At 32.0% G+C, this 25,054-nt stretch overlaps 1 protein-coding gene across 1 annotated transcript in view; it reads right to left on the bottom strand.

The window, feature by feature from the left end:
• Positions 1–25,054, bottom strand: part of MYO16 (myosin XVI) — an 851,952-nt gene that overhangs the window by 411,284 nt on the left and 415,614 nt on the right. Inside the window, exons 15-16 of the mRNA XM_074192022.1 lie at positions 21,828–21,945; positions 12,833–12,980 (exon numbers count right to left, since the gene is read on the bottom strand). Coding sequence (XP_074048123.1) covers positions 12,833–12,980; positions 21,828–21,945 — 266 coding nt within the window. The remainder of the gene's footprint in view (positions 1–12,832; positions 12,981–21,827; positions 21,946–25,054) is intronic.

The raw sequence follows: 25,054 nt of genomic DNA, 5'->3' as shown, positions 1-25,054 counted from the left end.
AGGAGTCAACCTGGGCAGATTTGAATACACATTCATATTTAAATATGCATTTTAATACACCTCAGTCAGAAAGCCTATGTGAATATTTTATAATTACACAAATAAACTAGTTCAAGGTTGATAAGAATTCCAGTAACTAACAATTCAAGTACAAAAAATTATACAATAATTTGGAAAATATCATAGATTACCTTTGTGTTTTCAAAGAGATCAAAAAGATTTCAAGATTGGTTTGGTGAAATAAAAAAATGCCTGATAATTTTAGTCAAGCAAAGAAGCTCATCAAAGACTATTTGTTGTGCCAACTACAATACAAAGACACCACAGTGTGGTTATTGCTCCCCTTGAATCTGTAAAGGGGCAACAATACACTAGCCAGTTAAGAGAAGAAAGACAACTTTCTGCTTTTGTATTATAACTTCCCCAAGGTGTAAGAGTTCTTAGGTTCTTTACGCTCTTAGGCTCTGTGAATTTGGGAAACCTATGGAATCCATTGTAGAATAATGTTTTTAAATGTATAAAATAAAATGCCTCATGTCTGAAGTTTTAGTGAAGTTTCAAGTTCAAGGACTTGGGACATTCTCTATGTAAGAATTCAACCAAATATATTGAAATGAAGATATTAAAATATACATTCACACAAAAAAAAATATATATATATGCATATATATGTATACATATACATTCAGACATATCTATATAGCACAAACTTATACATATACACATTTAGAGTTCATGGATGCTAGGCTAAGAATCCTTGACTTCTTAGGAAATGAGGGAACTATTCAGTTCTCCCACCTGAGATCCAGGAACTAGAAATGCTGTCTCTGAGTGCTTCCTTATTTTTGTCTTCTAACTTTTTTATCTCAAGCTATGTTCCAAATTAATTAAAGAATATTTATTAAGCAAATATTATTCTTCTGGAACTGTGTTAGTTGAAGGAGAATATAGAGATGAATGCAAATACAAGGATGAAAATGAAATACTCCATGACCTCAAGAAGCTCTCACTTGAGGGGGTAGATCAACAGAAGCAATAAAAAATTGAAGGTAATTTATCATTGTTATCAACTAAAAATATTAATCAGTTGATTTTAGGTAGTTAGGTGTACTAATGCAAAGAGTGTTAGACTTAGAATCAAGAAGACATGAATTTAAATCCCCTCTCAGACAATTTCAGAGATTACTCTGAGAAATTTCAGAGAAATTCATTTCTCTTAACCTCAGTTTGCTCAAATAAACTCCATTTAATAGCAGCTAACTCACAGAGTTGTTGTGAGAATAAACCAAGATATATATATATATATGTATGCAAAACAAGAACAAATTTTAATGAATCTTAATTTTAATGTAATTAATATATATTTTAATGTCAAATTTTAATTCAAATGATATCTATTATTATTATTGTCTATTATTATTATTATCAAACCTAAAACATATGTAATATACTGTTCTAGGGACTGGTCAATTGTTTGTGGGGTCTTTTGGTAATGGTTATGCTTAATAATTTATTGTTTGATTGGTGGTTTGCTTTGCTTGCTTAGGAGGGTAAATATTATATTCCAGAAGAATATCACATTGAGCAGGAATGAGGAGTCCTGGCTCTTCTATTTGCTCTCCAGGATTTTAGGCAAGTCAATGAACTTTTCCATGCCTCTGTATCTTCATCTATATAAACTGTTTGGATCATATGATATTTAAGATCCCTCTTAGGTCTAGCAGTATAGTACATTATGAAAACAAATTATCTTGTAAAATTATTTAAAACTTCCCTATCCTGAGTAAAATTACTGTGAGGTCTGTCATTAAAATTGTAGGCTTGAATATTGTCTCAATTTGCATCTGAAAAAAAAATGAATTGAGACTGTGTCTTAAGAGTCAGAAAAGTTAAATTCTAGAGACTCCACCTAGGGAATGAGGAAGATTATCTTGGTTGGTAGTTGGGGGAAAGAAGATCAAGTAATGACAATGTAAAACTACTATTAATGGGGTCAAAAATGATCAGAGCATGAATGTCAACTTTGGTTTTTGAAACTGATTTCTTTCTTTTTGGTGGTGACCTAGACAATATTGGGAAGGAATTGTTTATATTACATAGATGGCTGCTATACTGACTTTCCTTTTTTATATTAACCCCACCCCCAACACACATGGAAAGAAAATGATTAAGCAAAACAATTAGATTTATTCCTCATCCATAAGTCAGGTTCCCTTCTCCACATTCTGCCTCCTCAACACAGGAGGTACTCATGCTTCAATATTTGTCATGTGGAACTAATGTTGGTCACTATCTTTAATCAGGTTTTATTTGTGTTTAAATTTATATCTGTGTATCATTGTGATTATTCAAAAGACCTTTAAAAGCACAGAAAAATTTAAAATCATGAAGTATATAGTATATTCAATATAATTTGCATTTTTCTTAATTTATCTCTTCATTTATTGCTTCATTTTGTAGACCAATAAATTGGGTTTCATTTGTCAAAGGCTACACAAATATTAATTGGTATAGCCAGGTTTCAAATTCAAGTTCACAAAATCTCTTTTCACTACATTATAATGCCTGTTATCATATGACTTTGAAATAAAATTTCACTAAATAAGAAAAGGATATCCATTGTGTCAGCCCAGTGCTGTTTAACATTTTTTTTTTTAGGTTTTTGCAAGGCAAATGGGGTTAAGTGGCTTGCCCAAGGCCACATAGCTAGGTAATTATCAAATGTCTGAGGTTGGATTTGAACTCAGGTACTCCTGACTCCAGGGCCAGTGCACTATCCACTGTGTCACCTAGTTGCACCCTCTTTAACAGTTTTAATAATGATTTTGATAAAGATGAAAAACACCAAATATAGCGAAATGAATATATAATGTAGAGCTAGAAGATATGGCCTTGAATTCTGACTCTCATCTTTGTCATCAATTAGAACATAGATAATTTAATTCTGAGACAATTTTCTCACCTGTAAAATGAGTTTAATTGTTGAGATGGCTATCTCACATAGCCATGGATTTGGAACAGTGTATATACTAACAAACTTGGTCCATATGGTTTTTGGTTTTGCCTAACAGTGACTATTTTGTTCTTTAGAATTTGTTACATGGGAAGACTCATCATATTGGGGGAGATGAGAGTGATATGCAATTCAAAGTCATCAATTTAAAATTGTCACATTATTTATACTTAATAAAATAAAGAAAAAGTGGGAGTTATTGAGAGATAGTGAGAAGTTTCAGTTAATCTGTGGGACTAGAAGCCATGTTATAAAGTGCTGAAAATGAATAAATGAATGGTGAGAAAAAGGAGGCTGTGAATGCAGATAATTATTTCAAAATTTCTGAAAGTAAAAGAGACAGAAAAGGTCACATGATAGTTTGAATAGATAAAAGAGTCAAAGTGTGTGTGTGTGTGTGTGTGTGTGTGTGTGTGTGTGTGTCTGTGTGTGTATTTATAGATGAGGAGTCACGAAAATCATTTGTAGGAAATGGGAAATTCAAATTTAGGTCAACTGAAAAAATCAGGATATGTAAGCTAGATATTTAATAGCTACATATGAATAGTTGAAAAGTTGTTTTATACATTTGACTAAGCATCAACAGAAAGAAAAAAGAAAAAGAATATTGTGGTGGGGTCAAAAGATAAAATTAGATGACAGTTCATGGAATGGAGCATAAATCTTGTTCAGAAACATGTAAATGTAGTCATGGGATGTTCTGTGATTGGGATATTTGCTGGTTTGCATGCTCCTTTTCCTAAAGTATAACAGTTAATGAATGTATAATTTGTCTTGATAAATGTATGCTTCAAAAGAATGAGAAATACAGAGAAACTGTTTTCTTTTATTATCAATCTAATCCTGACCTGCAAGTAGTAATACGTTATGAAAACATAGCTATGTTATGAAATTTTATCCTCACAATACCCTATGAGGTAGGTGCTATGATTTTGCCCATTTTGTGGATAGTGAAACTGGAGTTTAGAGAAGTAAAGTAACTTGAAAAGCAACAGGTAATGTATAAATTTCTCAGTCAGATATGCTTGGATCCAAATCCATCTCTCTATACGCTATGCCATATTGCCTCTAAAACAGTTCATGAAAAAAGAGGAAGAAAAGGACAGCCATTGTCTTTTATGCATTTTAAAACTTAGAGGGAGTGGATTTCAAAGAGTTCAAGGAAAGATTAGGTAACCTGCAATAGCCTAAAGGTTAGATCAAATGGAAAGGGAATCTCTCAAGAATGCAACTCTGAGAAAACAAAGAGAATTGTCTGAAGAGATTGAGATGGATACAAAAGAAAAACGTGGGTTCACCTAGATGTTTAAAGTAAATGCAGAGAAAATGAAAGTGAGGACAATGGGCAATAAGGATGACAAGAAAAAGATATCAGAGTCTCTTGTGATAATTACCTTAGAATTCTAAAGCTCATAAAGAGCCCAGGCATATAACAGAGACTTAAGTACACACCTAAAAAAACAAAACAAAACAAAACTTGGTATTTTTGTTTTTTAAAAGCTATGCTAGGACCTAAGAGAAAGGTCAAAAGACTGAGTCCGAGGCAAATAGAAACACAGAAAAAAGGCATAGTAAGATTGAGAGAAAAAGATGGAGGGACAGAGAAGCAGAGACAGACAGAAAGACAGAATGAGGAGGGAGGGAGGGAGGGAGGGAGGCAGAGAGAGAGAGAGAGAGAGAGAGAGAGAGAGAGAGAGAGAGAGAGAGAGAGAGAGAGAGATTGATTGAGATTTGGGAGTTGAGGTGAAAAGATATATGTTTGAGATTAAAGTAAAGTTGAGAAAGAAGGTTGAACTATTCAACTCCTACTTTCCTTCAGTTTTCTTTTATAAGAGGAATGGATGATGATCATTTAACCAGAAAGGGGAAAACAAAAATGAAAGTCTAATGATAAAGGATCAATGATCAAATTGATATTTCACCTATTTTGATGAGTTCACCTCACCAGGTTAAGATGAACTATTTAAGTCTTAGAGAACCAAAAGAGTAGATATATTTGCTGAGATAAGCATGAAAGATCTTGGAGAATGAGATACTGAAGAATCTGTGAGGGCAAATAAATGCTGTTTTTTCATGAAATAGGGTAGATCTTATGACTAAATTGACAGAGTGTTCATAACCAAAAATCTAAAAATAATTGTAAACTCTTACCTGGTCATATTGGTAGTACTGTTTCCATTTTAAAAAATAAACGGGGGTGGCTAGGTGGTGCAGTGGATAGAGCATCAGCCCTGGAATCAGGAGTACCTGAGTTCAAATTTGACCTCAGACACTTAATAATTACCTAGCTGTATGACTTTGGGCAAGCCACTTAACCCCATTGCCTTACAAAAACTATAAAAAAAAAAAAGAAAAAATAAACAGAAAAGTCAAAAGAATGAGAGGGTTAGAAAACATTAGAAAGGAATATTCACTCTAGGAACTAGTCATTTTTGGTCAAAAAAAAGTGAAGACTTAGTGAAGGCATAATAGATGTCTTCAAGGATATGATAAACGGGTATTTAGAGGAAGAATTTAGCCTCTAATATTTGACCCTGAGGGGGCAAAATCAGCAGTGTATGGATGAAATATGCAGATAGATAGAATCAAATTCTATGAACAAAACAGCTTCCAAATAATTAGAGTTGTTCAAAACTAAAATAGAAGAAAGTGGATTTTCCTCCTTTGTCAATCTTTAAATACAGGCTAGTTATAGCAGGCATTTTAGAAGAACAATTAAAAACAAGATTCTAAAGATTGAAGGGAAGAGTAAGTGCATTTAAGGCATGGTAGAGGAACCTCTACCAAGAAGGAAGAAGAGAGATCTGGTTTTGAGGAGCATCTAGTAGTCCAGCTGGTTGATCTTAAGTTATCAAGAAGTGCAATGTGAAATAAACATATAAAGGTACATTAAAGTTAGATTTTTGAGGGCTTTAAATGTCAAGGTTATGAGTTTGATTTTATCCCAGAGGCAATAAGCGGGAGTCCTTGAAGGTCTTTAATCAGGGGAGTGATGGAATCACATCTGGGCTTTAGGAAGTTTATTTTGACTTTTAAACAAAGAATGGATTTGAAGAAGAAAAGTGAAGTTGATTGGAGAAAGCCTGGAAAAAAGGACATCTAGGATAGTATTATATTAGTTTAAGTAAAAGGTAATATATTATTGGGGGGGGGCTAAGAACTTAATAAATGCTTCGGGCAGCTAGGTGTCTCAGTGGATAAAGTACTGGGCTTAGAATCTGGAAGACCCATCTTCCTGAATTCATATGTAGTGTCAGACTCTTACTAATTGTATGATGTTGGGCAAGCTACTTAGTCTTATTTGCCTCAGTTTCTTCATCTGCAAATGAGCTGGAGAAGGAAATGACAAACCATTCAAGCATCCTTACCAAGAAAACCCCAAATGAGGGTGCAAAGTTGAACATACCTGAAATGACTGAACAATGTATTTTGTTAGTTTTTGTACTCTTTGTCACATGAATATCATCTAACCAAATTATGAATACAATAATAAATCTTTAAATAAAAACCCTTACCATAAATTTAATAATTTTTCCCCACTAAAGGCACTTATATTTCTTTTTCAGAGGCATTGGAACTCTATTCCTGACAGATTCTACTAAAAATTGTCCTGTTTGGCTATGATTGACTATTGAACAAATCATACCTTTGACATTTCCTAAAGTCAGTGTCATTTCAGTTCCTCTGCTATATGTGCGCGCGCACACACACACACACACACACACACACACACACACATAAAAATTTATATCTATTTTAAAACATGAGCTATATTACATGTATTATATGTACAGTAGGGGAGAGAGAAGGGTGAGAGAAAGAGAAAAGTGTATATACATTTATAAAGTAAAATATGATAGTTAAATACTTTGAGAACTACACAATGCCTTTTAAATTATATTCATCAATCTTATAAATTGATTTGATACCATTTGGAACACTGGCTTTGGACAATTTAGCTAGTTAGGAACACTGAGGTACAGAGAATGTATTTGATTTGTCCAAAGTGATGAGAAAAAATTAAAATCTAGAGCTGGAAGGGGGACATGATATGCTTTAGTCTAGATGCTTCTTTTAGCAGATGAAAAATTGATATTGACAGAAGTAAAATGACCTGTTCAAAATGGTAGAGATAAGAAATAATTTATCTGAGATGTAAACTCAAGTCACAGGATCAAAGATCATAGATTTAGAGCTGAGAGAGAATTTAGAAGCCATCCATGACTAATGGGACTCTCTTCAGAATTAGTGCAGCCAATTCTCAGTACCTTATGCATTCTGAGGAACAGTTTGATGATTGTGGTCCAGCCTCCTAATTTTAAAGATGAAATCTTTAAGGCCCAGAAAGGTGACCTATCTAAAGTTATAAATAGTAAATGGAAGAGTCAGGATGTAAATCCAATTCTGACTAAAATCCAGCATTTCTCCAAAGCACTACTCTGCTTAACTTGAAGGAATGCATTGGAAAGGTTCTGGTATATTTAGGAATTAACTCAAACTCTAATTCCACAGTCAGGACTCTTTATCCTACATTGAAATGCAGTGCATGACTATTAATCATGTGTTTATTCATCCTTACATCAGGGCTGGGCCTAGGTACCTGAATAGCAGCTTGTGATATAATTTGCAATTTCTTAGTAATTTATACTTACTACGTAGAGTGGGAACAGAACACCAGTGGCCTACAACCACCCACATCTCTGCTTCCTGGCAGAGTATCATTGAAATGTGCCTACTGGCAGTGGGGTAGTCATCCAGCCTTTTTTGAAACTTTAACATATTTAATTTCAGCAGAATTATTAGGAATTAAAGCTGTATTATCTCCCAAATAGTTATTATACCATGACAGGATGGTTTGAATCACAAGTTATCTGGTTCAAAAATTACCCCTTACTATTTTGAAATATCAAAAATGCTTGAGAATCATTTTATCTTATTCCTAATTTTAAAAAAATGAACTAAAAAGTTTTTTGAACATCAATTCTCCAATTTTTAAAAATTCCATTTCTTTCAAACAGTGAACAAATACCCGTTTAAAATATGCTGCAATATCCTATTCAAGAATACATTCAGTTATTGGCACAATTTCATATTTAATTGTTTAAAATATGAAATAAAGAAATTACATATGCCACATAAGAAGGGAAATGCAGTAGTAAGTCCTGGGAAACAAAAAAATACAAGGCCATGAACTAATACTTATTTACCTTAAGATAAATTATTTATTAATTTTATGTGTGAAACATTTTCCCTATTAAATATAATATTCATATAGAAATTATTTCCTGTTAAAGTTCTGCCTCATTCTGGCATGGGGGTGACCCTACATCTTCACTGGTTATGCTAGTACAACATAAACTTGGACTGATTCTATCTAATTGTAAAGCCATTTGACAATGACCTGGTCAGAGACTATGTCTATTGTCCAAGGATTGACCATATAGATACTTGACAAAGAGACTGATCACAGGTCATACATTTTCTCAGACAGATCATAAGTTTGATTAATAGAATATACATAATATGGTACAGTTCCTCATAATTTCCTATTATCAAACACCAATATGTTAGAGGCATGATATATAATACATTATATATCATATATGTACATATAAACATATTGTGTGTTTAATTTAGACATATGTTTATTGTGTGATAATATGAGTAAAAATAAAATGACATTCAGAAGAATGTTGAAATATCTTTATATCTAACAGAATATACATAAATGTAATAGAATGCTCATATATATATATATATATATATATATATATATATATATATATCAGAGCTATAGAGGAATTATGTTAAATCCTAACAGAAAGAATATTCTATCCAAAAAATAATCACAGATCACTGAAGACTTTAAGTCTTCAGAACTTAGCACAGAATCAGCTCTCACTAAATTTAAACTCTACTTGGCTTCTATTGTGATATTCTTTTAGACAGCAATCATGAGACAAATAACTAGTGACTCAGAGTTTCTTTTTATCATAACAGAGGGTGAGATATAGTTCACATGAAGAAAATCAACCTGAAGCTGACTTTCAGCTTATTTTTTTAAAAGATGGAAAATTGAAATCGTCTGTTTTTCTTAGCTAATCCTGAATCAATCCCATTATGAGAGAGCACCAAGATAAATGAATCATGTCTTTGGAATTCTATGGCCACCTGCTTCAAAACTAGGATTCTAGATCCCTGAACCTATTTAAAAAAAAAAAGATATCCTGGAAAGCATTCTGTATTTGGAAGGAGAGGACTTAGGCTCAAATCCTCAAAATCCTGTATATGCTGTTTAGAACCTGTATGATCCTGGGAAGGACCATTCTCAGTTTCCTCATCTGTAAAGTTGGGGGGGGGGGATATTAAGTGATTTGTAAGCTATTTCCAACTCTAAATCTATGACTCCAAGATGGAAAAAAAAGGAGAGCAGACATTTTTGAAATGAATGGTATTCATGGTGCTGAAACTTGACTTTGTGGAGAGGAAGGACATCTAGTGGAAGTCTAAAATAGGAGCTTTGCTTAAAAACTATACAGGCAGGCACATGATGGAAGGGCCTGGAGATTAGAGATCATCAATTGTATCTTGGCTTTTAATAGAAGAGGAAACTGAAGATAGGGAAAATGATTTTCCCAAAGTTGACTTAGAAAGTAGTCCTCCAACAATAATACTCAATTACCATTTTATGAATGTCAATCCTGTAACATGAGTCAAATGAGTGCCCTTCTAGCACACAAACTACACATATCTTTGGAGAATTCTCTATCACATAACAAGAATATATAATTGTTCTTAAGTAATATTCAAATGTAGTAGATATTGTTACGGTGTTACAATGAGAAAGGCATATCAGAATCATGAATGCCTTCTAAAATTTACAAAGGCAATCCACTGTAAACAGAGTAAAGATATAAATAAGAAAGCATTGGTGGTTTTCATGTTTATAATTTTTTAAAACATATTTTCTCCTGAAATTGTTTCTCACCTCTATGTGTAGAAAAATCAATAGAATACATAAGTACTGAGGCTACTAAGTTATGTCATTTATGTTCATTTGTCTTTTTAGACTAGGATATCAATTGGAGCCATTGAATCGGGTATAAAAAATGCTAATTTTTGAAAGAAAAAAGTCCTTTACTAATAGTATTATTCTTGCCTTGGGTATAGTACAAACTACAAATATGTTTGTTAAGTAAATGGGCAACATACTTAGACAATTATGACATAAGCAAACATACAATAATCTACAAATTTCCCTAAATCTACAAGCTTTGCTTAATAGCTGAGGTACTGAACAGAGAGATCAGTGGGATGAAAGGTTAAATATTTTAATGTCTATAATGCATCCAGCTGAGTTCAAAACAATTTCAAGAAAGGATCTCAAATACCATTTTACTTGTAAACCAAGAAGAGATCTCTGTACAAGTTAAAGTTCCAGTGTTACATGATTTTGTCAAATCTCAACTCATATCAGGCAAAACCTTTAATTGCCAATATAAGATCTCATTCAGTCCAATTGATCCTGATAAAACTATGCTGAGAACAGCATTAGTCTCCAAATTTTTAAGTATAAATTACTTCTGAAGCTGAAGATGGGGCATATAGATTTGATGAAGAATAGGACTCTGTTCTTTTTGGATGCTTGTGAGATTTTTGATAAGATAACAGCTTTGCTCATGGGGACTGAATTATTCAAGATTTTGCTGAGGCTTTTCCTGTGGTGACTCTTGGCAAAGTATCTCCCACTGCTTCAGTTTTTGAATATGCTTAGTAATTCCAAACTATGTTGAGAAAGAGAAATAAATGGAATGACCAGAGATAAATAAATTAATAATCATGCTTCCACCTCAGAGAATATTTTTTTTCAAAAAAATCTAGCTGATATTGAGGTTCATTTGAGGGAACATTAGATTTTATTTTAAAATGTAATCCACATCCCTCTGTTTATGAAGAGATATAGATATTAGTTATACAAAAATAAAACATAAATGAATATTTACTTAATATCTTTGGAGTGTACCTAACATAAAATATCAGGAAGCTATATGAATGATGAAAAAATTTATTTATTTTTATAGAGTACCTAAAAAACTTTAAGTGAAGTCCTCTTCCCTCCTCTTAAGAATAAAGTACTGAGGAGGGTCAGGCTATGAAGAGAGGGATTTGAGTAAATTATAAATAGGAAGATATAGCCTTAACTCTGAGCAAATAGGTTCCCTCTATCTATGAAGCATTATGAAAAAATCATAAACTTTAGTTCAAATAACTTAACCCTTCTAGAGCTCAATTTCATAAGGCAATAATATTAAACAGTCACATTAATTAATTGTTTAAGAATTTATATGTAGAGGTGAAGAATGAGATGAAGAGGTATGATAAAAAAAATGACCAGATGGAAGACCTAAGAAGTTGTGTTCTATCATGAAAAAAGCATAAGACTTAAAATTAGATCTTGGTTCTAATCTTGTCTATGAAATTTTTTTAGCTGTATGGCCATGTAAGTCAATTTACTTCTTTAGGTCTCAGGTTCTTCTGTAAAATAAGACCTTGGGCCATATAGTTGTTAAGGTATTTTTCTAGTTTTATCAACCAATCAATCAAATGTAAGCATTTATTAAGACAAATGCCAAATTCTGAAGGTACAAAGAAAAAAGTATGATTAAGGAATTTATTCATTAATGGAGGGTGGTGGGAGGGGGGCAACTTGTATATAAATAGAGATGTATAAGATATATACACAGTAAATGAAAAAGTACCTTTAGAGGAGAAAGGACTAGAATTGGGTATGTGTGTGAATCTAGCACCATCATTATACAGAAGTATACAAAAGAAGGTGGAAGTTTAGAGAACACAGTGTATAGTGCCATTCCAGTAGTTTAAATCTAACCGTAGGCACTTACTATCTGTGTGAACCTGGGCAAATAACAACTGTTTGCCTCAGTTTCCTCATTTGTAAAATGAACTGAAGAAGGAAATGGGAAACCACTCCAGTATCTTTGCTAAGAAAATCCTCAATGGGTCATGGAAAGACAGAACAGATTAAAATGATTCAACAACAACTAGAAGGAATATTAAACCCTTGCTTTTCTTTTTTCCTTTCCTATTTCCAATCCCTTTGAATTTCTAGAGAAAGTAATTACAGCATTTGACTTACCTTGAGGATTTAAATCAACCACTTAAATTTAAAGTTGATTTAAGTCCAAATCAATTATGAAACACCTTTATCTTTCAAGGAGTAAGTAATTTTTCTAGAATTCCATAACTTGAATGTTCCTTCCCCCTCATCTCATACTATATTGTTTTATAAGAAACAAAACAGTTTTATACATATATGTGATCAAATATATCATAACTCCACTCTCTTCTGCCCACATAGAATATAAGCTCTGTGAAGTTAGAGTTTGTGTCAATATTTTTTAATCATTATTTTCCCAGTGCCCACTTAGTATGTTATCTTTTGTATGTTATACCAATGATATTTGCTGAATTAAGTCAAACTCTTCTTTAATAAAGACTACATCATATTGAAGAACTACTGAAATTTTGAAATTAATCATTAAAAGCTAATAAAAATAATCAAAGGAAGCACAACCAGAAATATCCTCATTCTCTCTTATTTTCTTTATGATAGTAGTGAAGTGTGAAGAAACTCATTATAAATTAAAGCTACATTTACAGGAAAAAGAGTCTATATTCATTTTAGTCATTCTTTTCCTATGCTTATGCAATCTAAAATTATTTTTAGAAAAATAAAATTTGTGATCAAAATCTGAAAATTAATATTAATTACTTTGGAAATGCTTTGATTCTTCTTACCTGTGTGCAGATAAGTTATTAAGGCGAAGAGCATATTTTTCTTCAGCAGTCAGCCCATCCATCAGCAAGTAGAAAATAAGAAAATTGCTCTGGCTTAGAGGTTGAGAAACAAGCCGGGTCTTCTCTAACATATAAGTATAAATCCTGGCTGATTTGGAAAAATAGAGAAATAGTTAAATGACATTTTTTTCATCTAATTTTCATGAATATTAATAGTTCTTGTGATGCCTTGTAACATGGGTTCATTCTATTTTCCTATATAATCCTTTAAGATAAAATGTGGCAGAAAGTTCAAATATGAAAGGATATCCTCCTGAACATTATCACTATCTTCCTAGAACACTATTTTTTTAAATACTGAGATGTTCTCTGTATTTAAGAGGGATATGCTTTTGGAGGTTATTCACAAATATTGTGGAAAATAAAACCTCACAAATGAAATAAAAGTTATTGTTCTTTTGCCATCCTAAAAACTTGAAGAAAGCTTTTTTGGAGCCAATGAAGGAATGGATTGTATTTCATAACATATCCTGAGGCTCAAAAGGAATTCAATGGGAGACTTCGAAAGCCATTGAAACCATGCAAACATTACCTAGCCACATATATTGATGTAATGGAAGATAATTAAACAATTGACAAATTCCTTCAATATTAGTGTACCCAAGTATTTGACAATAAGAAGCAAACTAGATAAGAATGTAAATTAAGATAGCTATTTGTAAGGAACTAAGGGAAACTATTTTTTTTAGGTTGTCCCTAGTCCTACCCCAATCAAAGTTGGTGTGGGGAACTCCTATCGAGAAAATTCCTTGTATTGAGGGCAATCAATAGGTATGTGCTCTGCAATGTGTATTATTAGGGGGTTACCAGGGGACACTTAGATATTCAGGGATTTGTCTATTCATAACCAATAAGTTTTAGATACTAGACTTGAATCAAAGGCTTCTTGCCTCTGAAGATGGGTGACATAGAACCAAGATGGCAGAGTGAAGTAGGAACTCTGAAGTTGGCCTCTGGGTCACTAAAAAACACTACCTCTCATATTTTATTCATCATAGTCCTAAAAGTAGTCAGCACTGATTCTAATAGAGGTCAAACAAAAGGAGGTAAAATAGCAAATAAAGGCACACTGATATAAATTACTTTCAATTCAGCAGGTTGGTAAACAAAAATAAAAAAATCACAGTCACACAGTGACCCTGTTTCATAATATTTCATAAATCACTGAGGAAAATAAAATGCCAAAATACCATATAAAGTTTCTTTTATACTTGGAAATTATTTAGATCTAGTTCTTTTTATGGCTATATGTTTATACTTCTGTTGTCATCAATGTTAATATAGCTATTTGAACAACTATTCAGTTTTTTGCTATTAATGATCAATAGTAAGAGATAATATGCTTGAACCACATATAAAATATATGTAAATGATAGAGGACTTCTGATACACAGCCAGGACTCTACGCACAATCAATATTTTTACAGGATGACAGTTCTCAAACAGGCAGATGGCCTTAATTATCCATTACAACTGAACTATAAACAGGACCCTACTGAAATAATTTACTAATTGTCACTTACATTTTTAGCCATTAACTCATACGTTATTTGGCAATAAAATGCAGGCTAAGAAAAAGTTCCATATTTAGACTGCATTTGCTATCAGGAAGTACTCAATTCAGGCAAAAAAGTCCAAGTGAAAATAAGCATGTTGAAAACAGTTCTCATAAGAGGTACCAGTACCTTCATTTTTCTCTAAGCAAAAAGAAAAGTAGCTGGAAAACACAATTCTGTATCTCACCAAAACAAGAAGGTGATTTTTCTTTCTTTTTCTCTCTCTTTCTTCCTTTTTTAAAAAAAATATAGCAGGAAATGATCATTATTAAGGTACTGTAATGACATTAAAATTAAGAGTGTGGGTAGAAAAGCAGAGAATGAGGCAACAGTGTACTTCAAAAATTTTTTTCCATTTTGCAATTACCATTTTATCTGAGGGAATTTTTCAAATACAATATCAGATATTAAGTTTTATTTCCTTTTTGATTTTTGAAAAAACCCATTGTTGAATTTATTTTTGCTCCATTATAATTTTTTTTATTACATTAATGCTATTAATTCTTCAGATAAATCAGAATATAGGAGTATAAAAATCATTTCCTATTAACCTCAGGCACATAGGCAATGAGGTTCCTTAATTGAGTCATTTCCCCCCCTCCTTTTCATCAACTAAAGGAACAGAGAGGTGAGAGTGGAAGGCTTAGTGGGGTAGCCCTCATGATTATCACACTTCTACACTCAGGGATACAAATGACACTTCCACATGCTGATTCTATAATATGTGTAAGCTTTATTTAAAGCAGCATTCAAAATTAATCAAACTCCACCCCATAGAGCTACTTCAAAACCTTCCATTTGAATTAGAAAAAAAAATGTAATTAGTAATCATCCTTGTTAGCTCATCTCCAGCAGGGAGAAAAATTGCTGAGGATTAACAGCTTTCTGATCAGTAGGGTTTCAAAAACTATCTTAATGGACATTTTACTTTCTATAAAAGAAAAAGAAAATAAACTGCCAGGGGAACCAAATAGTCTTCTACAAGGAAATATCTTTTTTTTCTATATGACTGAAATGAAATTGTAATAATTGAGTGAAGGTAATGGGTTCTCAAGTTAAAGAGGAAACTGGGATTTTTCAATTACATGTGAGTCCATTGACAGGATGAACATTTCTTTTTTAAAAAAAATAACATTTTCAATATAATTTTCCTAAACTATACTTTTTGTGGTGTAATCAAACATTATATCCTCAATAGCTCAGCATTACCTTTAGCCATCTCCTAACATCCACTGGGCTACTTTGACTTCAACCTCATATAAAAACAATTCCAACATTTTCTTCCTCTACATAATAGAAACTCAACAAAATTTTATTTATTGATTAATACTGACCCAATTTCTTGTTCCTGTGTTCCAATATCCTCTTATTCCTCTGTCTCATTCATGCGTGAAGCAATATAGTACAGTTGAAACTGTATTGAATTCCAGAGCAAATATTCAAAGACTCTCTGAGTCTAGTCATACTCCTACTACTTGGTAACCCTAAGCATTTTCAGTAAATCATATTTTCGCTAAACTCAATTTCTTCATCTTCAAAAAAACATGTGGCTTCTCATTCCAAAATTGTAAAGAAAAGTGTAGCACCACCAACTACCCCACCTTCTCCTCTAGTATTATCCTAGTTTAGGAGAATTAAAACTTGAAGTGGTCTTGTGAAACTTGCTCAGAATGGACAAAGGTACTATTTAAATAACAATAAAATTTGGTAATGGTTATAGGTGAAAAGGATGAAAATTGTCTTACCTTTGCAAAAATGTTTCCTATAGTAATGACATAATCTTTCTACATGGGCTAAGCACAGTCTTAACAAGAAAACAGCAAGTTCTTTTGATTAGCTGTTGTCAATTGAAGCAGCCAAGTATCAATTGTATTTCAACCAAAATCACTACAATTGCTTGGTATTCTCCAGTATTCAAAAAGATCATCTTAAATTCTTACTATTTAATAAAGCTTTATTATGACTCAATGACTATGGTGTTAGATCCATAGAGAAGCTGACCTACTAGAACCTGTAAGAAGAGCAGGTGACTAGTGCAAAAATTTGGATGACAAAAAACTCTAAAATGATGATTTTTAAAAAGCAATGTTTAAATGTTTGTGTGCATGTTGACAGAACATGTTTTCCTTCAGTTGGTTACAAACAACTTAGTTCAGTATCTGATTAGCAAGAAAATTTAATTAAAGTAGAAAGCTATTTTAATAACATTTAATAATATTTTAATAACACCCACCTGTGAGCCTCTATAGCAACTAATTCTCCCTCCTGCCCAACTAAATTTGCTCTAATTACTTTTTTAAATGCATTTTTAATGACTGGGTCTTCTTATTTCACTTAGGCTGGAAGTACAGGGGTTACTCACAGGCTTAATTCCTTTATTGATAGGCAGAGTAATTATGATCTTCATCATTTCCAACCTGGGCTGAATTGTTGTTCCTCAGGCAAGTTGTTAGTGGGAGGAGACAGCCAGGGGCTCACCATATTGATGCCAGATTTGCTAGAGAAAACTAATTTATTTATCCCTCTGAAGTTCAGAATTCCAAAGCTCAAGACATCTGCCAAACTTCAGTCTCCTTGGTAGTCTGGATTACTTGGATAAACCACCACCTCAGATTCTAATTACCCCTTGTATTATTTTCAAACATATTATAATGGAAAGAATGCTAGATATTTAGTCAAGTGACCTTGGTTCAAATCCTGTTTCTAACACTAACAACTTATGTGACTCTCATCAAATCATTTAAAACATTTGGACCTTAGCTCTTCACCAATAAAATGAGGTGGTTCACTTCATGGCCTCTAATGACCTTCAGTCCTAAGTCTATGATATTATGGCAATTACAAAGTTTACTTGAGGGCACGTTTTATGCTTCTTGCCCTGTGTAACAAAATGGCTGATTTTTCACTTTGGTTTTATTTAAAATAAGTTGTGAACCAAATATGTAAATTGGCTTAAACATCAATAAATCAAAGTCTGGGGAGACTTTAATTTCATGTCTGTAAATTCAAAGGAAATTGAATTTAAATAAAGGTGACTTTTTTTCCTTTTAAAACATTGAGACAAATCCCAAAGCTTCTGAATCTGAATCTTGACCTGAGAAGTGACTGATAATATTAATTGTTATTGGAACATGGAATGTGCACTGTTTCACCAAGAAAGTGGTGAGGTATATGTGGAGAAATTTCTTCTAGATATTGGATTTTATTTAATTTTCATCAATTTCTTGAATTTCTATATCAAAACCAACTGAGACAGAGTGGATATGTTTTGTTAATTTTTTTCAAAGGCATTTGGTAAGGATGTTAAGAAAAGGCAAAGATGAAAAGTGAAGCATTTATTAAGTTTGATGAAAGTATAGGATAACAATTGAACCTGTGATTTCATTGATGTAGAGAATATCCAGTTGAAGAAATTCCTTCTATCAAGGCAGATAGGCACCATATCTGCAATTAGTTGGTTCTGTCTTTGACAAGTCAAGTAATGTGCCCAAAGTCACACAGTCAGTATGTATTGGAATTGTTATTTGAACCAGGTTTTACTGATTCATAGGCCAAATCTACCTATTACACCAATTTGGAAAGAGAAAGGAAAAGTAGAAGTGACAAGATACATGAAAAGAAATGGAATATGAATAGTTTAAAAGAAGAAAATAATAAACCAGAGAAAGCATTAACCATGGAAGATTTGTCGATCTCTTTGCCAAGAAAATCCCCCCAAAATTCAACACAAGAAGACACACACACACACACACACACACACACAAATATATATACATATGATATATATATACTGACCCTTTAAAGCATTTTTGAATATGGTTATTATTTGGTTGTTGTTGTTTTTTTAAAACTAAGTTGTAAAGGACAATTTTACATATGGATTTATAAAATGACAATATGGTTGTAAAAGTTATATTAAAGAAAAAAGCAAAATAAGCAAAATAAAAGCTAATTTTATATACAGAGAATTTGAATGAATGACTTTTATTATCTGTTCAACAGAATATCCTCCTTACCTCAAGGAGTAAACTTCAAAAATCACTTAATTTATGTCAGAGCTGACAAAAAAGTATTATGATAGCTGCTTAGTTATTGTTAGTAATTGTTCAAAAATCTCTCCAAAAGTATTAAGTGCCTACTATGTGCAAAAATTACCATTATGGAGATACCAAAATTTTAAAATATCACACTTTCATTGCATTGATGGAATTTTCATTCTCCTGCATTCTACTTTTACAGAGAGGGAGATGGTAGATGTGACATATTTTTCTTTTTAGGTTTTTGCAAGGCAAATGGGGTTAAGTGGCTTGCCCAAGGCCACACAGCTAGGTAATTATTAAGTGTCTGAGACCAGATTTGAACCCAGGTACTCCTGACTCCAAGGCTGGTGCTTTATCCACTGAGCCACCTAGCCGCCCCTGGCAGATACCATATTTGTGAAACTAAATAATATAAGACAATTATGATTGTTGGTTGTTCTTGTTTTACTTAGATAAAGGATTAGCTCATTATTTATTCATAGCATATCTTCTATCCACATCAATTTAGTTCAGAACTATAAATGTATCTATTCATTGTCATAACAAATAAAGGCCTTTGGTTGATAAAAAGTAGTATTGAGTCATATTATTTGACAATTTATTTCTAGTTATTAGAGCACATCAGATTAGAAGTATGAAATACAATGATAGAATTCTAGGGTTTTAAGGAATTTTAGAAATCATCTGGACCAATATCTTCCCCCAAACAGGAATCTTTTCTACATTCCTGGAAAGTGATCACCACATATCTCTCTGAGTAATTTTAGTGATGGGGAGTATACTATATTACCAATACACACATTTAAAGCTATTTCTCTGACTCTAGCTATACTTATGAAATATAGTGTATGGTAGGAATACTTGATTCAAGGCTTGTTTAATATATACCATCTGTATGATCTTTAGTCATTGGACTTCTCGGTAACCCAGGAACTTCAGGACTTTAAGTAGCAGAGAAGGTACTAATTCTTATTATGCTTGTGATATTGATTTTATATCAAAATTTTATATTTATAGATATATAATTTGATATAAATATTCTGAATATGTGTATGTATGATGATCATCAATAACAAGCAAGTTAAGCAGCTAAGATAATATTTTTGTCAGCCCTAGAATCAATGCAGTGATTTTTAAATTCTGCTTTTTTAGATAAGGAGAAAATTCTGGTGAACAGATAATAAATGACATCAGTTTAAATACTTTATAAAATCAGTTTTCTCTTTTTTCTTTTCTCTTTAATGTTATTCTATTAAATCCATTTTAGAAGTAATAGTATATAAATGTATATGTAAAATTGTACTTCAAAACTTTGAGTTTCAAAATTAAAACTATATAACCAAGTAGTCATATTTAAAATATCCATTGTAGGGTCAGTAAATATATCAATTCTGATAAACATATATCCCTATATATGTATGTTCTTTATATATTCTTTTTCTTGATAAATTTTATTTGGGAAAGAAAAAATAAATTATTAATACTGTTCTGAAGGAAAATAAATCATTTAAGTTTCAATTCATTCCAGAAAATTAAAATATGATGAGATCTCTAATAAAGACTTTCACTGCCTAAAGATTTCACCTGGAAATAGCCTGAAGTGGACATGGTTCTTCAAAATGGAACTTTATAAGGATAAGATGTTCTCAATTTTTAATGATATTCTTTGATGGAGGTTGGAATGGATCCTATAGGAAGTCCCAGGGCATTTTATAATACAAAGTTAACCAAACTATAGAAGCCAAATAGTTATTAAAAAAATTAAAGAAGGTATTAGTGATAGAAAACTAAAGCTAGAAACAAATCCAGCCCACAGAATTATTCTTCTCAAAGTAGAACAATTCTTAGAGTGGGAGTCCCATGACTCATTCTTACTATAAAGTGTTTAGGAAAGAGGATTCTAGAATTTTCTTTAGGAACTCATTTGAAGAAAACCCTAATTTTCAGATTTTTTAAAAAAAATATCAATTTCTTCAATGGTTATTCTTTAAAACATGACATTCAGAACATGAATACATTGATTTACTAGTGCTCTTTCTAATACCACTAGATTTGGGAAAATCACTATATTGATTTTATATATTGATTTTTATATCTAAATTTTATATTTATAGATATATAATTGGATATAAATATTCTGAATATGTGTATGCATGATGATCACCAATAACAAGCAAGTTAAGTAGGTAAGATAATAGGATCAGAAGACCCCTTCATATTGGAGGGTCAAGACTCAGTAATTGGACTTTTTTTAGTAGTCAACTTTCTAAAATTACATTTTTATGTCTTTAATTAGCATTTGTAATTATGACATGGTTTCTATCCAAATAACTGGCCCATTTTTCTTTTCTGTTTTTTTTTTTTTTTGGTCAAGTTTTTCCTAAATAGGCTTATTTAGTAGAGTAGGTTATATATTTCTTTCTTAAATTCCATTTATACTATTCTATATTTGTTTAGAAAAAAATCTCTTAAATATAACAAATTTCAAAAACAAGTTTGAATTTTCTTTTGCATTTTTATAAGGAAAAATCTAGAGATTGGAGAACAAAATTGGAGCCATAGGTTTCACAACATGGATTAATTATTTAGCATCTCTAAGCCTAAATTTCTTAGTCTATAAGTAAAGAATATTTGTAATGCCTCTAAACTAGGTCACTTGTGGGAAAGCATTTTGTAAATCTTAGCTCATTATATAATTATGAAGTAAGTGAAATAAAAAAGTAATAGTGACAGGAGTTATTGTATTCTCATTGGAGGACTACCCTACTACCCTAAATTGATTGGCTCAATTTCATTTTGGTGAATACTTTGATGTGCTAATTTTTATTAAATTGTTCTTGAATTTAGGTTCATGTTTTACAAAATTAATTTGTTTGCTTTCCATTTAGATTTGCCAGTTTGGTTGAGTACACATTCCAGATTATCATAAAACTTAATCATCTACCAAGGCATTTTGAAAAAGCTTTCCCTTAGGTTTCAGCTATTGGAAAATAAGGTTGTAGCAGTGTTTAAAATTCCATATCTCAGGTATCAGGATCAGTAAGTGAAAATATTTTCTGAGTCTTGGTCTCTGTTACAAAAGGAAAGATGTGAAAAGAAAGTAAAAAGGCTTATTTCAAGCAAGCCAATATTTGAATTGACAGCAGAAGCATAAACAGGACCCTAATTAAGCCATTTGCTAATCTGTTTTCCCTGTAGCTGTCAAATTTGGTCTTTAGCCATGATAAATCCATTAAAATAGAACTGAAATGTTGATGACTTGTTCATTTCCTTGGGTGTCTCTGCCATCTTGTGGTTTAAAAAGGGATCTATCTATATTTCCACTTAATTTGTACTTACCTCCAGTTAAAGATTTTTTCTTTTCACAGAACTGCAGTTCAAAGTATTTTATAAAACAACTGGACAAGTCATTAAGTGTTGTCTTAGCATGTCCAAAAGCTTCTAAAATGCAGTTGACCTGTAATATAACAAAACAAATTGTTATGGACATTGATTTTTAAAATGAATATGCCTGATGGGAATAGGACATTTTCAGATTTCTTAATGTTATCTTTCTGTTTGCAACACAAAAATTCAGATAAACTAAATCATCCAAAGAAGAGGGCTCTATAGGGGGGCGGCCAGGTCGCACAGTGGATAAAGCACTGGCCCTGGAGTCAGAAGTACCTGGGTTCAAATCGGGTCTCAGACACTTAATAATGACCTAGCTGTGTGGCCTTGGGCAAGCCACTTAACCCCATTGCCTTGCAAAAAAACCTAAAAAAAAAAAAGAATAGGGCTCTATAGAGCTTAACAAATCTTTCAATCACTACATAACCTGTCTCAGAACAGTCATTTAATCTTGTAGCATTTTTATACACACACACATTCAAATGTGTGTGTGTATATATATATATAAATATAAATATAAATATACATATACATAGAAAAATAATCGCTTCTCCCATCATTAAAAAAAAGTAACAAAATGACAAAACAATCACTTTTTAGAGATGTGTCAAAGAATCCTTTTAAAAAATTTGGCTATCAATAATAGTCTGAACTTTTCTTTCAAGTAGTAAATTTGAGTTAACAGCAATATTAAGTAGTAGGGAGAATATTGAACTGTGAGACTTGGGTTCAAATTGTGCCCTAGCTTTGTCACTCTAGGAAAATCATTCACCTTCTAAATGACTTAGTTTTCTCATCTTTAAAACTGGGATAGGGGCATCTAGGTGGTGCAGTGGATAGAGCACCAGACCTGGACTCAAGAGGACCTGAGTTCAAATTTGACCTCAGACCCTTAATAATTACTTAGCTGTGTGACCTTGAGCAAGTCACTTAACCCCACTGCCTTGCAAAAACTAAAAAAAAAAAATACCAGGGACATTTAAGCATTTAGTAAAATTTTAAATCCTATATGAATGTAAGCTATTCTCAACATGTGGTTGCTTTTTCCTATATAATTCTTGAAGCCTGCTTGGGGAAATCCATAAATTGAGGACATTTATGGCTTTAGTAAATCTATTAATAAAGATCCTAACATTTATTAGCAGCTCTTAAGATGATCTATATAACAGTGTTTCAAAAACAGCTTCTTTTGCTTTTTTCATCCAAGGGTGGACAGTGAGAGTGATCAAACAGATCTCCAAAGAATAACAGAACCAGGAGCACTCTATGCCCTTTTTGTCTTCCCTATATATCAGAAAGGATTTCTTCACGCCAGGAAAGAATCAAATTCAAATGTTACTTCCTTTATCCTCGACAACCTGAGATTTTCTGAACAAATCAATTTGCATGCCATGTAGTTCTCTAAGAATTGAATTATTCTTATTTAATAATGACATTTTGATCTTTATTTTCTGGGTTTAAAAACAAATATTTCTGAGTTTGCTATATAAAAACACCCCATTCATTCCAAATACTCTTCAGTTATGAAAGATTATAAAATATTATGTTTGCTGCCTAATAAATGGTATGTGTTATTGGTTTGGGATTGTAAATAGAATGTATTAAAATCTTTTCAATGAAGGTTTTTATGCTAGGTTTGTGATGCTACTTGACCTGTAGACTTGTGAATTACTAGAGATCAAAAATGTTTTTGATTCTTTTAATGGATGGCATTTAGCACAGTGCTTGACGTATGATAAGTGCTTTATAAATACTTTCTGGTGACTAAAATTTATTTTGAATTGCAGTGATTTCAAGGATATTTAGAAATGTGACTAACTTTTAAACTTCCAAAACATAAAAATTAGCTTCCTAGTAAAAAAATGTTCATAATAGAAATTTACTGTTATCATTTTTATTTTTACAAAGCAATGGGGCTAAGTGACTTGACCAAGGTCACACAGCTAGGCAATTAAGTGTCTGAGTCCAGATTTGAACTCAGGTACTCCTGATTCCAGGGCTAGTGCTCTATCTACTGACCTGCCTAGCCACCCCTATCATTTTTGTTTTTAAAGAAAACAAGACTAAGAGGAAAATATTAGAAGATTTCAGTGGCAGAAATAATACTAATAATATAATTTGGAATAGATTTCATTATATCACTTCTCATGAGTGATATCCTATTTTCATCTTCTTATCCAGACATATGTTGTTTAATATTTTTAACTAATAACAGAAACTAATAAAGAAAACTGTGTCAATTTGAATGTTTCATAATACTTATTTACTAAAAATTAATTAAAAGCTAAATATCTAAGAAATGATTTTTAAATTATTTTACCTATTAATTTTTATTTCTCTTATACTTCTCATGACCCTGATTGTGTCATATTGTATTAATTATTACAAAATAAAGAGATAACCAAATATATATCCAAGGTATAAAGGTTACATTGAACTATATTATAAAATAGAGAAAAATGTTGCATTTAATTTGTATATATTCTGTTAAATGTTTGTGTACATATATATTCATATATATATATATATATATATATTTCTCTTCCATAATAATACAATTTCCTTGAGGGTGGGGCATAACTTATTTTTGCCTTTATATATTCAGTGCCTAATGATAAATGTGACAATCAGAGGATTTGGGCTCCACTCCTGGCTATATATCACTATTTGTTGTGCCACTTTGGGCAAATTATTTAACCTCTTAACCATTGTAAGTCTGAACCCAATAAGCAGAGTTTTACTATCCAGTGTGCTAAAAGTCCTTGGTTTGCTGATTTTGATATGCTATATTTATTATCCTAAGGTAGTCACCATCATTCATTCTGTTCTTTCAGATTCTTTTGTCACTAGAGAAATTTTGCACCAGTGTGGTTAATAAAGATATCACCAAAAACCACCATATGATATGCTGGAGTTGCTGGAGTGCCAGGGAGTTTTGCTGATAAAAGAAAGAAACTTCATCCATAAGACCAAGGAATCCTGCAGCATCCAGATGTCATCAGAAGTCCTGTTTCCTATCAAATCAGCCCAAGGGGTAAATTGGTTCTGGAAAAGGCAGTGAGAAGGATGTCTTTGCACTGCCCTCACTATAATAAACAATATTCATCATACATATGATGATATGATAGTCTTTGATCATGAAGGATAATTATTCTTATTGGAAAATCTGATTTTAT

The sequence above is a fragment of the Macrotis lagotis genome, chromosome 6 (assembly GCF_037893015.1).
Source record: "Macrotis lagotis isolate mMagLag1 chromosome 6, bilby.v1.9.chrom.fasta, whole genome shotgun sequence".
NCBI classification, from domain to species: Eukaryota; Metazoa; Chordata; class Mammalia; order Peramelemorphia; family Peramelidae; genus Macrotis; species Macrotis lagotis.
This window is presented reverse-complemented; position numbering and strand designations above follow the sequence as displayed.